Here is an 18,299-nt window from a genome sequence, read left to right on the forward strand (position 1 = left end):
GCCTTCGGGCTTAGGGCGGTATATAAATTAAATTAAATAAATAAATAAATAAATTGTGTGAATACAGTATAGTTGGGGGGTGTTGTGTATGGGGAAGCAGTGGGCTCAGTACTATTCCAACTCCCTATTTCGGCCAGGACTACTTTACCCTCCACCTCCAACATTCAGGGTAGCTTTGTGTCTCCTCCTTTCCCCCCTCCCCTTTCATGTTATATATGCCTGCGGCAGCTAACCCTAAAGCCAGCATAGGTATCATAAGTAGGCATTTTGCATAATTATGATTCTGCCAAACACTATAGTTGCACATTCCGTGTAGTTCTTCTGTGATTTGAGGCGAACAGATACACAGTCAAATTTTTTTAAATGCAGCCTTCCTCACAGCTTTCCACCTAAAGAGCTGTGGGGTTATATACAAACTAGATTCTTGAGCTATTGACTAGTTGTCTCAACTTCTCACAGGTCTATTGCTGGGAGGTGAAATTCAACAGGCACCTACACTGCTGTGTTTTCACCATCACTTAAAGTGTTTAAGGATCCTCACAAAGGTCAAGATGGCGGCATAGGTAGTGGAGCTGTCTTTAGAGCTCCTGCCGCTTATTCCTTTTTAAACATCTTTTAACATTCTTAGCACCTAATACTCAGCACTTTAACATTCTTAGCACTTTAATCGCACTTTAATTGCGGCTTTTATTTGGACTGAGACTTACCTGGAACTCGAAAGGACTGGAAAGGACTGAACCGGCGCGGTAATTTGAACACTGCAGGAACTGGGAACCACAGGAGCCGGGAATTGCGGCTAATTGAGTCCGGGGATGGTGGCGGCCTTTTGTCTCTCTGCTGCTGATACCTGTTGGCCGTTTGGTGCGACCAGTGCTGTAGTGGGAGTGCTTTGCCTCTTGTTCCTCCCCGGCTTGTATCGGCTTGTACCGGCTTGTACCAGCTCTCCCGGTGCCGCGGCTGTGTTGGTTTCGGCCGTTGTTATCACCTCCTGGGTCGGCTCCATTTGTGCTTCTGGTCCTTGTGGGCTTTTTGCTGGAGCGTCCCTGGGCTGTTGTGCTGTCCTCGCCGCTGCGGTTTGTCCTTTGGCTGCGGCTTGGCGCCCTGGGCTGTTGCTGCGACTGTTGTGGGCTTGGCTGCTGCTTTGCTGCTCTTGTCGCCGCATCCTTGTGACCCGGTTTGCCATTGCTCGTCGTCATCGCTGTGCGACCGTTGTGGATCTGGTTGCCACCTTGTTGCTGCTACTGTGGTCTTGAGCGTTGGGCGCTGCCGTGGATATTATCATCGATGCTGCGGCTCTCGTGGATCCGGCTGCTGCTCTGCTTTGCTGCTGCTTTGTCCTGACTATTTCGGATTGTTTGGAGATCGTTGCTGCTGCTGCTGACCGCCATTGCTACTATCTTTGTGGTCGTTCCAGTCGTTGCTGTTGCCTGGTGGGGGGCATTGCTGCTTCATCGCTTTTGAGCCCTTGACGCTACAGCTGCCGCTGTTACGATTAGTGGCTGCTGGGACCTTGCTGCTGTTGTTGTGCTATTTGGATGTATGAATGGTTGTATGAGTGAGTGTGTGATTGTGTATAGAGTATGAGTTTTTTTATTTATTTTATTTTTATTATGTGCCTGGGTGAGAGGATAGGGCGTTGGGAGGGAGGACCAGAGGGGGCCCCAATTAGTGCAGTGACGGGTAATGGAAGGTATGGCGTTGTGAGGAGGACACGCCAGTTAAGGGAAACTCGGCCCAGACAATTGATGGCTGTGCCATGTTCTGGTCCTCCTCACATCCACAGGATTGCTGGTAGTGCTATCAGCCAACTCTCGGATCTCCAGTTGCTGCTCTTTAATGCCAGATCGGTAAATAATAAAACCTCCCTCATCTATGATTTAATCGTGGATGAGGTGGCCGATCTGGCATGTATTACCGAAACCTGGGTGAGCGATCTGGGAGGTATTAATCTCTCCCAGTTGTGCCCACCTGGGTATTCGGTTCAGCATCTGGGTAGATCCGAGGGTCGGGGAGGGGGAATCGCTGTGGTCTATAGAAGTTTCATCCCTCTTGTTAGGCACCCCATCCAGGTGGCTAATGGCCTGGAGTGTCTGCACATTACGTTGGGTCAGCGAGACAGACTGGGAATACTGTTGGTGTACCGTCCACCCTGCTGCCCAACAGCTTCCCTAACTGAGCTGACAGAGGTGGTCTCGGACTTGGTGTTGCGATCTCCCAAACTTTTGGTATTGGGGGATCTCAACATTCATGCCGAGGCCGCCTTGTCTGGAGCGGCTCAGGACTTCATGACCTCCATGACAGCCATGGGGCTGTCTCAATTTGTTACTGGCCCGACGCATGTGTCAGGACATACTCTAGACTTTATTTTTGCCACTGGAATGGGGGAAGGTGATCTGGGAGTGAGGAATTTTACATCTATTCCTTTGTCATGGACAGATCATCGCCTCTTGAGATTTAGACTCACATTGTCTTCTCCACTCTGCAAGGGTGGAGGACCAATTAAGATGGTCCGTCCCCGGAGACTAATGAATCCTGAAGGATTTCAGAGGGCTCTGGGGGATTTTCCGGCTGATAAAACTGACAATTCTGTCGAAACCCTGGTCACTCTGTGGAATACGGAAATGACCCGGGCAGTTGACACAATCGCCCTAGTGCGCTCTCTCCATTGCAGAGCTCAATTGGCTCCTTGGTTTACCGAGGAGCTAAGAGTGATGAAGCAAGAAAGGAGACGGTTGGAGGGCAAATGGAGATGAACTCCCGACAGCTGTAATTATGCACTTGTGAAGGCCTCCACTAAACGTTATGTGAGGGCGGTGAGGAAGGCGAAGAAGCAATACTTTGCTACCTCTATTCAGTCATCTTGTAACCGCCCAGCAGAACTTTACAAAGTTGTCCGGAGACTTTTACACTCTGGTCCTCCGGACGCAATATTACCATCAATAGCCCGCTGTAATGAGTTTGCGAGGCACTTCCAAGATAAGATCATAAACATCGGTCGGGACCTTGACTCCAATATTGCAACAGTTGAATCTAATGAGGTGTCCAGAACACAGTCTTGTCCTGTTTTATTGGATGAGTTTCAGTTGGTACAGCTCGGGGATGTGGACAAGGTGCTTGGACAGGTACGGGCGACCACTTCCGCTCTGGACCCTTGCCCCTTGTGGATAATAGAAGCTAGCAGAAATGGAACGGCCGGCTGGGCCAAGGAGGTGATTAATGCCTCCTTACGAGAGGGAGTGGTCCCACTTTGCCTGAAACAGGCGGTAGTGAGACCGCTCCTAAAAAAGCCCTCCTTGGACCCTGACAATTTTAACAACTATAGGCCGGTAGCAAATGTTCCATTTCTGGGCAAGGTTCTAGAGCGCGTGGTCGCTCGCCAACTCCAGGCCCTTTTGGATGAAACTGATTATCTGGATCCATTTCAATCCGGCTTTCGGCCGGGCTTTGGTACAGAAACAGCCTTGGTCACCCTGTATGATGACCTCTGTCGGGAGAAAGACAGAGGGAGTGTAACTCTGTTGGTTCTCCTTGATCTCTCAGCAGCTTTTGATACCATCGACCATGGTATCCTTCTGGGGCGACTCGCGGATTTAGGAGTTGGAGGCACTGCTTGGCGGTGGCTGTGCTCCTATCTTGGGAATCGTCTCCAGAGGGTGATGCTTGGGGAACATTACTCGAGTCCCTGGGTGCTACAATATGGGGTCCCGCAGGGCTCAGTTCTGTCCCCCATGCTTTTTAATATCTATATGAAGCCGCTGGGCGAGGTCATCAGGAGTTTTGGAGTGCGTTCTCAGCAGTATGCTGATGATACGCAGCTCTATTTCTCCTTCTCATCTTCTTCAGGTGAGGCTGTTGCTGTACTGAACCGCTGCCTGGCCGCGATAATGGACTGGATGAGAGCTAACAAACTGAAACTCAATCCTGACAAGACTGAGATGCTGTTGGTCGGGGGGCCCTCTGCTCAGATGGTTGATGTCAGACATGCCCTAGATGGGGTTACACTCCCCCTAAAGGAACAGGTCTGTAGTTTGGGGATCTTATTAGATCCGCTTCTGTCACTCGAGGCCCAAGTAGCCTCGGTGGCACGAAATGCGTTCTACCAGCTTCGGCTGGTAGCCCAACTACGACCCTATCTGGACAGGGAGAACCTAGCCTCAGTTATTCACGCTCTGGTAACCTCTAGATTGGATTACTGTAATGCTCTCTACGTAGGGTTACCTTTGAAAACGATTTGGAAACTTCAGCTAGTGCAGAATGCCGCGGCCAGAGTTATTACTGGGACGAAGAAATTTGACCACATAACACCTATTCTGGCCCAACTGCACTGGCTTCCAATACGTTTCCGGGCCAGATTCAAAGTGTTGGTCCTTACCTATAAAGCCCTTAACGGCACTGGACCGCAATATCTGATGGAACGTCTCTCTCGCTATGTTCCTACCCGTTCACTGCGCTCGACGTCTAAGGCCCTTCTCCAGGTCCCAACTCATACAGAGGCCCGGAGAACAGTAACAAGATCTAGGGCCTTTTCGGTGGTGGCCCCTGAATTATGGAATGCCCTCCCAGATGAGATACGCCTGGCGCCTTCTCTGTCATATTTTCGGCGCCAGGTAAAAACCCACCTCTTCACCCAGGCATTTTAAGCTTTTTATTTTAATTTAATCTTATGTTTATTTTCTTTTACTCTGTTTTTAAATATGTTTTATAATTGTATGCGCAATACACACTTGCTTGTATTTTAAATATTGTGGTTTTATCGTGTTGTACACCGCCCTGGGAGCTGTTAGCTATAGGGCGGTTTAGAAATGCAATTAAATAAATAAAAATAAATAAATAAATATACCTGCGTGCCCAAGTATTTGCTGGCCACTGCTGTTCAGCTCAGCTGTGTTCCTCACTATTGTATTGTGATAGTACCTTATTATGTATTTCATTGAATTGAAATGGTGTTTTGTATTGATACTGAACACCACCAAAGTACTCTTTGAGTGTGGAGCAATATGTAAATATTTTTTAATTAACAAATAATAAAAGGGGAAAGGGTGATGAGGTAAGGAAATCACATACAAACACACACAAATGCATTAATAAAGAAAAAGATTAACGTTCTAAAAAATGAGAAGTGCTTTCTCCTGTGATGTTGGTAAGTTTTAAAAAACCATCTTTTGGGGGGGCTCTTGGAATGGAAAGAGGAGGGAACGAGGAAACCAGGAATGGGTTATTTTCTGGGGAAGCAAGGACTGTGGGTTCAATTTAATGAAAATCCTCCTTAAGCGTGTACTTAGATGCAACCTGCTGATGAGTTCTGTGTAAGGAGGTAGGAGACTGGTTATTTAGAAGTGAGGCATTTTATGACCATCAGTCCCACTAAAACAGATATCTAGGCTGAGTTCTAGTGAGGTCTTGGCACATATTAAGAAATAAGAAAGAGGAGATAAAGATGGGGGATGGGAGTTGTAAGAACAACAGAAACAGCCTTTTGTGTGTGTGAAGAATTGATGTAAGACTGAAATGAGTGGACTGTGGTGAGAAATGCTGTGTATTTTCTGGTTGTAGTTTGTTTGTAATAGAGGTTGGTTCAGTGCCTAATTTCTAAAACTAAGAACAAAAAAAGTGCTGGGGCTTTAATCTGCAGGAGATAGGCATGACTCCATAAAGCCTTTCTTCTTAATTTGTCTGGGGAGGGGCACATTCTCAGAGGCACTCATCATTACTTAACTGTTGTTGCTGTTTAAGAATGATGTACCTTGGATTCAGGACCTGATCTTGGCTGTGCCTTCACATTCCTCAGATATAAAATGCAGTCATTGTCTTCTTACTAGGGAGGGGCTGAGCAGCTTGATTCCACCGTTTCGGTTTCGCTGGTGCTCAGTCATAGGTCTGTCCTGTTCCATTTGTATGGATTTTTTAAAAGAATGTATAAATACTCCCTATTTAAATTATATGCATTTTATGCACATTTTTACATGAAATACGCATTTGTCTGTTATTTTCAATGCATTTTCCCATTAAAACTGCATTTTGTACACATTATTTTAACAAAATATGTATTTCTGCACATACTTCTTGCACACTGAAATAGCATTTCAGAATCTGGAAAATGTGTAATCTGACTGGGAGTTGCATTCTGATCTGTAGTCTCAGATCAGGTCAGTCTGCTGTGGAAAGCAGACCTAATGAATTCCTCCGTCTACCTCTAAATGGCTCATAACATGTATATGTGTTGTACCTCTGTTTGACTTGCTGTCTAGTGTGTTAAGTGTTCTTGTCATCTGAATCCATTTGCTTGCATGATCATCTAGTTCCTGTTTCTGCTTGGGGTTTTTTTTTAGAGCTGTCTACTAGGCCATTCTGGTGGGCTGCTATTCGCTGCCCCTGTCCCACCTGCTTATAAAAGGACTCTACTAGGTATGTGGACTGGGTATTGGGGATGCCATGCACTTCCTTGCTACCCATGCTGTTTATGTCAGTATGAGGTGTTGGATTGTGCTGTTAGGTTTTAGAGAAAAGACTTTGTAACCCTTACAACATGTTAAGATTTCCACTTCATCTCACAGATATTTGAAATGGGGTCTTGGTGACTGAATGTTACATCAGCCTGGCTCAGTGTGAAAATAAACTGGCAAGTTCATGTTCCAAAATTTGGCTTTGCTAAGATAAACGGGGGGTTGTAGGAGAAAAGCAGTGGGCGGGATGGGGGCTCAATCCTAACTGCACTCAGTTAGGTTCTTCCGTGCAACTTTTATTTATCTTGATATTTATAGATCAAAGCAATTAACAATCATTCAAAACACTAACAATAAAACACAACTCAAATGGAACAGCTATGGAAGTCCCTCCAAGTGGCCCCTCACCCAATTGGGTTTAGCTGTTCTTGGAGCCCAGCTGTGAGGAAAATGACTTGGAGGGCATTTCAAAGGAATATCAAGCAGAAGAATGCTTAAGCACCATCTGTCAGCCAAACTACACATTGCCAAACTAAGCCAAACGACACACTACATTATTCACAATATTTAAAAAAATATGCTTAATACTGGCTGTTTTGTTTTCAAGGAAGAGCAACCGTGGGGGACCCTGATTAGGTATCATGCTCCCAATTTTGATAAGGGCTCTGCACTAGTTTTCCACTGAACCCCATCCTGGGTGTAATTTGCCTTGTAGACGCTGCTAAAATGCAAAAATTGGGGGAAGGGGAAAACCAAGGGTTTCAGTGGGAAACTATCACAAGGCTCCAATCCAGATCAGGGAACTCCATGTTGTCCTCATCAGAGCTTGGAAAAGTTACTTTTTTGAACTACAACTCCCATCAGCCCAATCCAGTGGCCATGCTGCCTGGGGCTGATGGGAGCTGTAGTTTAAAAAAGTAACTTTTCCAAGCTCTGGATACAATATAGTTCCTTTGAAACACACACAAAATGGAACTTTTTTCATAAAAGGGAGCTTTTAGAAAAGTGATCTTTACTGCTTTTTAGGTTAACATTGGGTATGTAATGGAAAGAGTAAATCTGATTGAAACAATGGTTTAATTTCAAGTAAAGGTGCATTGTAGTTTAAGATGAAGACATGGAATTGAACTAAACTGGGGATGAGGGGGGACTTTCACCATATTTTAGCACAGAAGATCCAAATGGTTACCTTGTCGTATCATTAACAAGATTCAATATAATGGAGTACTGTGTGTTTGTTTTGTTTTTTAGAAATGTAAAGCAAACCTGCAAAATTGGGTCTACTGGGATTGCTGCATTTTATTCTATTTTGTGTGATTTGGCAACAAATGGGCTCATGCTCCTATTTGTTGTAACTATGGAAACTTTAGAAGCGCTCTGTCTAAGACTCATTATACAATAAAGTGCTTAAAGTGGTGGTCAGATTATGGACTTCAGAATATGTTCCATTTTCTATCTGTCCTTTAGGTAAGAACAAGAGGGTAATGTGAATATTAATTGGGGACTTGCTTAATCTCCTGTGACACTTAAGTCTGTATAGGTCTGCATCCAGCCATCCAGAAGTCTCAGGCTCATTCCGCATGTTAAGGACAATCATACATATTCATGACTCTGAATGGGAGAGATGCAGCAGGAAAGGAGAAAGCTGTGAACAAGCTACAGAACCCAAGTCCCTTTTTTCAGCTGGCAGTATATTGGTTGTATGAAAAAAGAAAATAGGATGAACATAGAAACCATGTGACAATTGATGTCACGGATTTGTTTTCGTTTTAGTATTTTTATTATTCCATCACATTCTACAAATGTGTGTGCAACAGTCTGTTTTGATTATAACCTAATTTAGGATATCTGTCCTTGCAGATATTTGAAGGTCTTCCAATGTCCTTCCCCCTCTTAATAAGAGGGCCAATGCATGCAGTTGATGCCCTCCCCTTAGTGGTCTTTGGTGTTGAAAAGGTCACTAGATCGCTTGGAAGCACTGGTGGTGTGAACGGGCACTTATACGTCAGGAATTTGTGATTTGAATGAAAAAGGACCAAGTCCTACCAGCAGCCCTGCATGGTGACAAAACTACATTTATGTTCTTTAGAAAGAAAGCTCAAGTTATAATTATTCCAAAATGCTCAATTAAAATAATAATGGGCTATAATAACCATTATACATTGATAATATTTTTTTTTCCAATTCCATGTTAGCCTCCGATCTGTTGGGGTGGAGGAGACTGGGATGAGGTGATGACATCCACCAGGGAGTGCCTCAGTGTGCCTGCCCCTGCATCTCAGGGCAGGGGCTGAGCTGGGTTGGTAAAGGATTTTCTGGGTTAGCCTTGTTGACATCACATGATGGCAATGAGCCTGATCTAGCCCTCCTTCACTGAACCAGTCTGCGAGCTGGCATAGCAAAAGCCCTTTCTCCCTGATGGTGGGGCTGTGGATGTGACGGTGGCTAGCCACTCCATTAAGCCCCAGTGGTGCCAGGCAGGGGTCTGGATTGCTCTCTAATAACAAACTATCATTTGGTACTCATGTTTATATTGCGGGTGCAATAAACTGCTTGATGTCTTGGTTTGCCCTGCTAGGAGGGCAAATGTCTTAATGGTCTATAATGTTTTTATATTAAAATGTGACAATTGTACATTGCAACCAGTTTTTAAAGAAATAACATCCTAGCATACTTTCATTGAGAAAGCTATACTCAAGTCAACCAAATAGTGGCAATGATTGTCCTATGGCCATGCGACTTCTTCATCTTGGGTATTCCATTGATTGGTATCTCTTTTTGTGCCAAGCTGACAATATCACAAAACTTTCTAAAAGCTGCTAACGTTCTCTGTGTCAGCAGTAGAGTTGTACTTCAAATTTGTTTTTCACATAACAGATTGACAAAATAGAACTGACTTGAGTACAGTTGCCACTGCTAACTACATACTAAATCTCCTTGCTGTCTTGTTGTCTTGTTTTTCCTCTCTGTTTTATATCCACCCACTCTTCTCATTTTGTTCTTGAGGAAGTATCTCTTTGGTCAGAAATAGGTGTACTTCTGTGGTGCTTCATGCCTTTGGCCTAGGGGGTCTTAGAGGGAATGCACAGTACAAGTAAATAGTCTAGTGCATTCAAGGATGCAACTTCAAACTAGGCGTTTGTTGTTCATTAAATTTAAATTTGATAGGCAACAATGATCCATGTTCACCATTATCTTCTCTATACATTTCTGCAGTCTTTACTATTTTGAGTAGTATTCTTGTTACATCTAGGCTCCAGACAGCTCTCCTCATGCCCTCCAGGTGAATTGCCATATGAAACTTGGCTAGAAACTATGAAGGATATGAGTAAATTATGCATAGCTTTCTCTTGTATGTGAAGCTACACGTAGCAAATAATTGGTGCCCTACAGGCGCTTTGCTCTTGCATGATGTGAGTCATAATTCCTTGTCTCCTCTGTAGGTTTATTTTAGAGCAATTACATTTTGTGACATTTTGCAGCATTTGAACAAATAGTTTAAATGGAATGCTCAGGATGTAGTTTATTGATGATGATGGAAATTATTAAACCCGGATCTAATGCTTGCCTTAAACTTTGCTTGAAGGGGAACCACTGTGAAAGGAATAGATTGTTGCAGGCTATCTTAACCCTCAACTTCTTACAAAAAGCAATCTTTGGTGATTTTAAAAATATTTTATATTTTCACTGAGACAGCACATCTCAAGATAAATCTAAACATAAACAAGATACAATCAATAATGATAAAATATTATACATAATAGAATGTAGTAAAAAAGGGAAAATATGCTTGTGGGCTTCCCATGAGCATTTGGTTGACCACTGTGAGAATGGGAGTGCTGGATTAGATGGACCTTTGGCCTGACCCAGCAAGCTGTTGTTACATTAATGCTATTACAAAATTGAAGGAAAAAATTATCCGGGCCCTGATGCACTTTTATAGGTAAGTAATTACATCTAATTCCCTACATTAAAATCATCTTCATGTTTTGATAAACATTTTGGTCACAAATTTGATATTAACTGTAATTCTGTTCATAGGTGATTTACTACTGTGATTGCAAACACATGACTCAGCACAGGGTCATAAACTGCTTTTCTTATATCTGTGAATCAGCATTCTTTAACACAGAGTTGTGGCTAGTTAAAGTGACTTATGTAAATGACATTGCAGATTTGATCAGCTGATTTGATTTATTGAGTTACAAATATTTGTAGCATCTGTCCCATGATATATGTATTAAATGGAAATGAACTTGGAGATAAATTCCTTGACTCTGTTCAACAGTTGTAAGCCAGTGGGCAGTATATGCGATCCGCAACCTCACCGAACAGAATGAAAGAAACCAAGAGCTCATTGCACAGATGGAGGACCAGGGACTGGCCGACAACTCTGTCCTTGAGAACATGGGATTGCAAGTCAAGAAACAAGATCAGAAGCTGATTTTGAGATCTAGTGGAAAGATGCCAAATCTATAAGAAGCTAAAATGTAAATTATTTTCATCTTATTAAGACAAAATATTTTGTTGTGGATATTCTACCAATACAGCAGAAAGAAGGCTCTCAACCAGTCTATTGGAATTCTTTCTCATAAAACAAAAGTCAAAGATTTAACCTTTATAGATTGAATAAAATGTAAGTACCATGGAAACTGCAAATCCCAAATTATGGCTGTCTAGCTGATAATGTTTGAGCTCTTTGGTACCATTAAATAAAAATGTTATGCATCTATCTACCAAACTGATTTGTAGCCGCTATATGTTCAATTAGAAACAGTTTAATGCTATTTTAAACTAGAGTTCATTTTCTAATTATATTTGTTTATACTTATTCATTTATGTATTATATGCTTTTATTTTTGATAGGTTTTTAATTGTATGTGTCTTTTATCTGGAAGCCGCCGTGAGTTCCAATTTGGAAAAACGGCGGGGTATAACTAAAGTTGATAAATAAATAAATAAACTAAAGCTTCAAGAGAGGAAGCATGAATGATCCCACTTCCTTCAAAGCTTCCTCCAGGCGTTGTGTGAAAAGGTGGAAGTTGGGTACATTCTGCCTGCTAGTATGCAAATTTTCTCTTGTATGAACACAACATGTATCATTTCCTCTAGACTGAAGCAGAAACAACGGAAGTGCAAGTCATTCATGAATTTTTGTTGTCACTTTCGGTGAACATAAGAAGTCACCTTCTAAAGAATGACTCAAATGTGCCCGAATTTATCTTAATCATTAGAACCACCTACTCTTGTTGCTCATTATTTATTTGACAAATATCAATTTATCATTGCAAAAACTAGTGCATAGCAATAATGCACTACTTGAATCTTGGATTTCTTGTGTAATTTACCTTTTGCAAAGTGAATTAAATGCTGAAGCTTCTGCTGCAGCAAGTGTTAAGTTTGTCTGCCATAAGGCTTGTCAAGTGTTTTTAGAGACTGGATGTTTTGAATTTTATTTGTTCCCTTGGTAAGTCAGCCCACTTCCCCTTTTATTATTATTTTTGCTTCTCATGGGCTTTTTCTGAACTCTGGGAGACTCAAGAGGTAGTTTCTCACTGTGATTAATTCTAGCAGTTTCTTTTCACCCTGTGCCTTCCCAAAACATTGACAAAACTCATTTCCAGTTAATTAATTCAAGAGAGGCTGAAGAATGGAAGGCTTTGCCTCTCTATTTTGGATACCATTCTGTATTGTTGTTGAACTCTACCACTGTGGAATGTGGCATGAATGAGATGGGTGGGAGAGAGACAGTGGTCAATTAATTCTCCATACCCCAAACAGAACAAATTTATTTCTTTTTATGTTCAGTTGTCAAAATTTGGGTATGTGTTCCAAAAATGAGCCTTGTTTTAAGGTAAGCTACTCCAGTTTCTCTCACATAATAAAGGAGGAATAACATTGTTTGCTATACGTTGGTGTAATCAAATGCATATTAGCACTGACCCTCTTCTACTTCATACACACCTCCCTCCTCCCAATAAAGCAGAAAAGGGATGCTTTTTAATGAATACTCAAGCAATGTATTGCTTTTAACAATGGAATACTTGGGAGAGAAGTTCAGATAAAAATTTGACATGCGTATAAAACGTTGTGCCGATAAAACAGTCTAGGGATGCTTTCACATGCCCTGTTAGTTGAATCACATGATTCCTAGTTCTGACAATTTCCATGACCAGCAGCTCCTTGAGCACAGCTTCATGGAGGTAGTAATATCTAACTAGGTACAAATACAATGACATACACTTCTTATGAGTAATGTGAGCACGCTGGGCAAAAAAATATTGCCATATATTTAGCATTCCAGCTGTACTTAAAGGAAAAACATAACTCCAATGAGGAGATCTAGTTGTACCACTTTTGTATGTATGCATCCATTTGTTCATTAGGGCAACAATATTAAGCACACATTTGTAAGTAATCTGTATGCTTTTTTGAGGTTATAATGGGAAATAAAATACAATTACATCTGTAAGAGAATAAAATCTCTCAAATTATGTGTAAAATCTTGTGTGCTGACCTTTAATGTTTGTTTTAATTGCTTTCAATATTTCAATTTTAATGGAGAATACGAAAAACACAATATTCAGTATTATGAATCCAAGTGGGATTTTGAAACTTTAGGGCTGTAATTTTATATGTACCTGGGAGTGAATATTATTGAGTCCAGTGGGACTTACTTCTGTGTAGATGTGTACAGTATTGCGGTGTAGATTACACATGCCTTGCACGTTTAAGAAAGGTGTGTCACACACACACACAATTTGCAACTGATAGTTGATATTTAAAAATGTTTTTGGAAAATGCAAACTATAAGAAAAGGAATGGAGTTCTGCTTTTCCTCTTTCATGTCAGTGGTTTCACTTGAAGGGTGCCTACTAGTCAGGCACGCACAAGCCCATAAGTAAAAGACTACCTGTAACAAATTCTTCTTCTTCTTCTTCTTCTTCTTCTTATTTACATTTACAATTGTATACCGCCCCATAGCCGAAGCTCTCTGGGCGGTTTACAACAATTAAAAACATTAAATACAAATATACAAATTTAAAAACACTTTTTTTAAAAAACAATTAAAAAAAACTATTTAACAAATGGATATGAAGGGTATTCTCTTTGTTGACAACACATAATTGGTAAGTTTTTCAGTTCTAAATAGAAAATACAGGGCTTTCACAGTGGAAAACGTGCTGATAACGATTGAGATTCATCAGTTCTTGATTTTCTAAGATGGATTAATTCTCTGGGCACAACAGCTTTCCTCCCCTCTTTTGGGGGTGTACATTCTAAGGGTTATGTTTTGCATGCTTGCAGATTAATATAGGGCATCAACTGGTGATAGAAAAAGGCCTTTAATGAGTTTGAAAGGAGTAGGCGGATCAAGTCTTGTGGCAATCTTATTGCTTTCAAGAGCTTGTAAACAAAAGAGATCAGTTTTCTCTCCCTTTTCTTTAAAAGCAAATGAGGATTTGGATTTTCATGAGAATGGGTGGCTGAATTCTAGCAGAATGTGTGTGTTGTCTTTTAAAATTTTCAGATAGGAAGGTATGAATTCAGACTTTAATTGAATTCCATGCTGTGCCTTTTATGTTAAATATTCCTTAAAATGCTTTAGAATGATATGGCTGTTGGACGTAATACCTCTTCTAATTTGATTGTTCTGGCATGGTAGATTCCACATTATAATTGCAATTTACATGAAATATAAGTATTGGGATAAAAATTGAGATTTTAAACTCTGAATTTCATGAAGTGCAATAAATACAAAACATCTGAAGTAAAATTAGATGAACAGAGTCCCTGTAGTGCTGTCCAAGGTTCTGATAAAAATGCTTTTGAAGAGTATTTTGTCTTTGAAAGGCTTAAAATATTAGAAAATATTTCAGAAAAGAAAAAAAAAGACTTTACATTATAGCACAATATATTGCATATATTTTGGTAAGTACTGTATTGGAATTATCTGCATAATTTTCTATAAAAATTTCAATTTATGAAAGATTTCTCAAGATGATTATGTCTATAATTAAAAGCGCTTATAATTTAAAAGGATATTTTTTCTTTCTCCCGTTTGAAATGAAAAAGGACTGTTTAACTTTTTAAAAGTTCATACCTTGAAAAAAGTCTTAACTCATCCAAAAATGTTGAACTTTTGCATTCATCTGTAGGAACTCTTTAAAATGTTGCTTTTTGTCTCATTTTCATAGCTTGCCTACATGAAATTATTTAAATAGGAAATTAAAACAATCACACATTCTTCCCATGTTTGCCCCTTTTTGCTCCTTCCTCTATTTCCCCATGTGGATTTTAGATTGTAAGTTCCTAGGAGGAAGGATCCATGCTCTTCTACCATGTGAAGCACTATGCACATAGGTATTTATTATTTCAATATGCTGCTTTTCCACATAAAAAGCAGCTCACAACACAAAAATGCATATCACTACATCATTACAACGATCTAGTGCCAATTCATTTCAAAATATGACAATTTAAATAATTTTGATAATCTGGACATTTAAAATGGACTGCCTTCAAGTCGATTCCGATTTATGGCGACCCTATGAATAGGGTTTTCATGGTAAGAGGTATTCAGAGGGGGTTTACCATTGCCTTCCTCTGAGGCTGAGAGGCAGTGACTGGCCCAATGTCACCCAGTGAGCTTCATGGCTGTGTGGGGATTTGAACCCTGGTCTCCCAGGTTGTAGTCCAACACCTTAACTTATAAAATAGATATTAATCAGTTAGATAAATATACAAACTAGAGACAGATGTTATATTTATAGTTCAGTCGGATATTAACAATAATATGAACAGCAGCCACTTCCTCAAAAGTGCCAAGTGTAGGAGAGGGCAAGCAGATTACTTAAAGCCTGAAGCAGATGATCTCTCACGTCCCCCACTCTTATTCCAGAGCCATTCTGAAAGGCTCTAACCGCAACAGGGAGGGATTGATATACAGTCTCTTCCTCTGTGTGCTGGATGTTCCTTCTAAATCTTGCATTACTTCTAATAGGGATGGGAAATTTGATTCAGTTTGCATTTGAAGCTGAATCTATCAAATCTGCACTTTCCAAAATAATATGAGAACCAAAACAGCCGTTCTTAGGAATTCACACTAATTTTGCAGTGCAGTCCTCCAACCAAACAATGTTTACAAAAATGCATGTGTTAGGGGGAAATGTGCATAAAAATGAATATATGAGTGAAAGTAACATACAAAAAATGCATTATATGACAAGAAATTGCTTGCAGAAATGTGTACATCAGTAAAAAAACTGCCTACAAAAAGGTGTTTGTTACAAGAAATTCACACTAAAATACGGGAAGATTGTCATGAGGTTTTTTTTTTAAAAAAAAATGGCAAATTGCTGTAGAAATGTGGAGAACTGGATTTAAGATTGGAAGAATGTGAAATGGAGAACCGAAACTGAGAGCACTTTCTATCCCTACTTCAGCTTTTTCCTTGGCTGCTGAGAAGAGGTGCTGCCGCCAGGGCAGTTGAATATCCTGCTGAAGCAGGGCACTACTCCTGCTTCACAGCTGATGATGGTTCCAGACAGCTCCAAGCAGCAAAACAAATTCTCCTCTGCACCATCTTCCCAGGGCGTAGCAATCTCTCAGGGATTGGGTGGGCATATATTACATCTGTCTTTTCCAAACCCTCTGATGCCCCAGCCACTCACCCTCACCTGTTAATAAGTATTTTTTTTATCATTCCTTTACTAGCTATCATCCATACCTTCCGAAGGGAGGCAGTCTTGTGTAGTGGCTATGGGAAGATTCAAATCCCCACTGTCTTGTGAAGTTCACTGTGTGGTGTTGGGCAAGTTGCTGGCTGTTGGTTTATAACCTAAGGCACAAGTCAGATTCAAATGCTGTTTCAGGGTCCTTGGGGAAGATTGGGTAGTGGTGCAATGTTATCAATAATACGTTGTCTTCATACTGGAGAGTTTATGAAAATATGGAAATAGCAGGTGTGGGAAACCTTTGGTGCTCCAGATGTTACTGAATTACAACTCCCATCAGCCCCAGCAAGCATGGCCAATGGCCAGGAATGATGGAAGTACATAGTTCAGCAAGGTCTGGCGGGTCAAAGGTTCGCCACACCTGGCATACAGCCCCTTTTAATCTTTGTATTTTTGCCTCATATATTACAGACCAGTTATTTCCATGTTTTCCCACAAATAACAAAAGATATTCAGTGCTCTTAAAAATGCAGAGTCGTTTAAAGATGAAATCCAGATCATTTTGTATAAAGAAGGTAAAGTATGAGTTGTATCCAATGAAGTTCTGTTGCTCAAGGTCTTCCACCTTCCTCCCTCTTCTCTTCCAGATCTGTTCTGGGTTTCCCCCCACAAGCCTCAAGATAAGATTTGGGGAGAGCATATGGTGTGCATAATGATATGAGAGGGAGAAGAAGTTCCATAAATTCTTAATTCCATATTGGAGCAACATGAAAACTGCACTGCTAAATATTCTAACATCATATTCCTTGATATTTTCTGTGGCATACTGACCTTTTTTGCTCTGTAGCAGATAAAGGTCAGCTAAGCTATTCTCATTATGACCGCTAAATTACTAAATAAGTTACATCCACACCAGAGTTGAAACTTGGATAACTATGGCAAGACTCCCTATTCAGGAAAAGGTAGTAGGTGGCACATCAGCCTAACCTTGTGAAAATACTCCATGTTAAGGAGGTCATTTGAACCTCTAGTGACAAAGCTGGATCCAAGAGCACCACCCTGCCCCCAGATCTATGAACCTGATCTGTGCTGAATTAATATATAAATAATGTTAACACTAGCAAACATAAGCCTCCCAAAGACAAGTATTCTTAGATCTCAGTGGCTGAGACAACTTCCCACTGAAATCACTGGAACCTAGAAAAGCTTGCCTTTGGCTGGATTCGACCCAACTTGTGTGTCTACTAGACTGGGCTTATCCTTCATGCAGCATTCTGTGGGTTAAAACATGTATTTTGATGCAAGAACAAGCTCTCATTTATATATATTTTTCTCCCTCCACTTTTCCCCCCTCACTTTGGGATCTTAGGCTTTCTAGTTAAGCTATTGTGGAGGCTGCGAAACAGGTGCTTGCTCTACAGAGAATCTTATTCTGTAGTTTCCACTGGAGCTAGTGGCCTTCTGAACTCCCCTTTGCTACCTCCTTCCCCCTCAATAATTTTTTATGAATGATAGCTTTTCAACACCCTGGGAACAGCTTGTTGGGAAAAACTGCTCTTCACAGGGTGCAGTCAAATCCTACACATTTCATCAAGGGGATCTTATGAAAGGAGTAATACTGTGTGCTTACAGGTATGACGTATTCTTGGGGCCCTTCTCCTCCTCCCTACCTCTTCTTTTATGAACACTCCTAAATATGTTCTTTTTTATGATTAATTCCAATTGGCTGGCTAGTTCTTTCTCTCTCTGCATGTGCTTCTCAATTAAACTCTTGTTTGTTTAAAAACTTGAGGCTTGTTTAGCAGATCCCCTGGGGAGATTTCAGGAACAGGGGGCAAAATAGAAACCCCAGCATCCAGAGGGTTGTATTAACAAGCCAGTTCTTTGGTTAGTAAAGGGCAGTGACACCTCTTAGAGGAAGTCTGGAATGCTTTGACGAGCGCTGATTAGCTGAAGTTTTCAGGAATTTGCACTTAAAATGATTGGTCCTAGGCTGTCTTTCTCTCTATTTGGTGTAGTGAATATGGATTTTCTTTGTCTCCATTGCCTGCCCTTAAAAAATGAAGTTGCATCCGAGTACTTTCTTGAATTATGTATAACAGAAGAAGGTTGAGGGCCCAATCCACCCTGAACTGCTGTGTGAATTATTTGCTTATACTAGGGATGCTTAACTTTGGTT

The 18,299-nt window shown here is 41.0% G+C and overlaps 1 protein-coding gene across 6 annotated transcripts in view; it reads left to right on the forward strand.

The window, feature by feature from the left end:
- Positions 1-11,175, forward strand: part of ATXN10 (ataxin 10) — a 141,504-nt gene extending 130,329 nt beyond the window's left edge. For 4 of the 6 annotated variants that reach the window (XM_061582449.1, XM_061582454.1, XM_061582450.1 and 1 more), the window contains one exon: positions 10,732-11,175. In XM_061582449.1, coding sequence (XP_061438433.1) covers positions 10,732-10,922 — 191 coding nt within the window. In that variant the 3' untranslated portion in view covers positions 10,923-11,175. Of the gene's footprint in view, positions 1-10,351; positions 10,387-10,731 lie in introns of those variants that run through there. The other 2 variants (XM_061582452.1, XM_061582455.1) reach the window with 2 other exon arrangements.
- Positions 11,176-18,299: the final 7,124 nt, after the last annotated feature.

Source organism: Rhineura floridana, chromosome 8 (assembly GCF_030035675.1).
Source record: "Rhineura floridana isolate rRhiFlo1 chromosome 8, rRhiFlo1.hap2, whole genome shotgun sequence".
Lineage (NCBI taxonomy): Eukaryota > Metazoa > Chordata > Lepidosauria > Squamata > Rhineuridae > Rhineura > Rhineura floridana.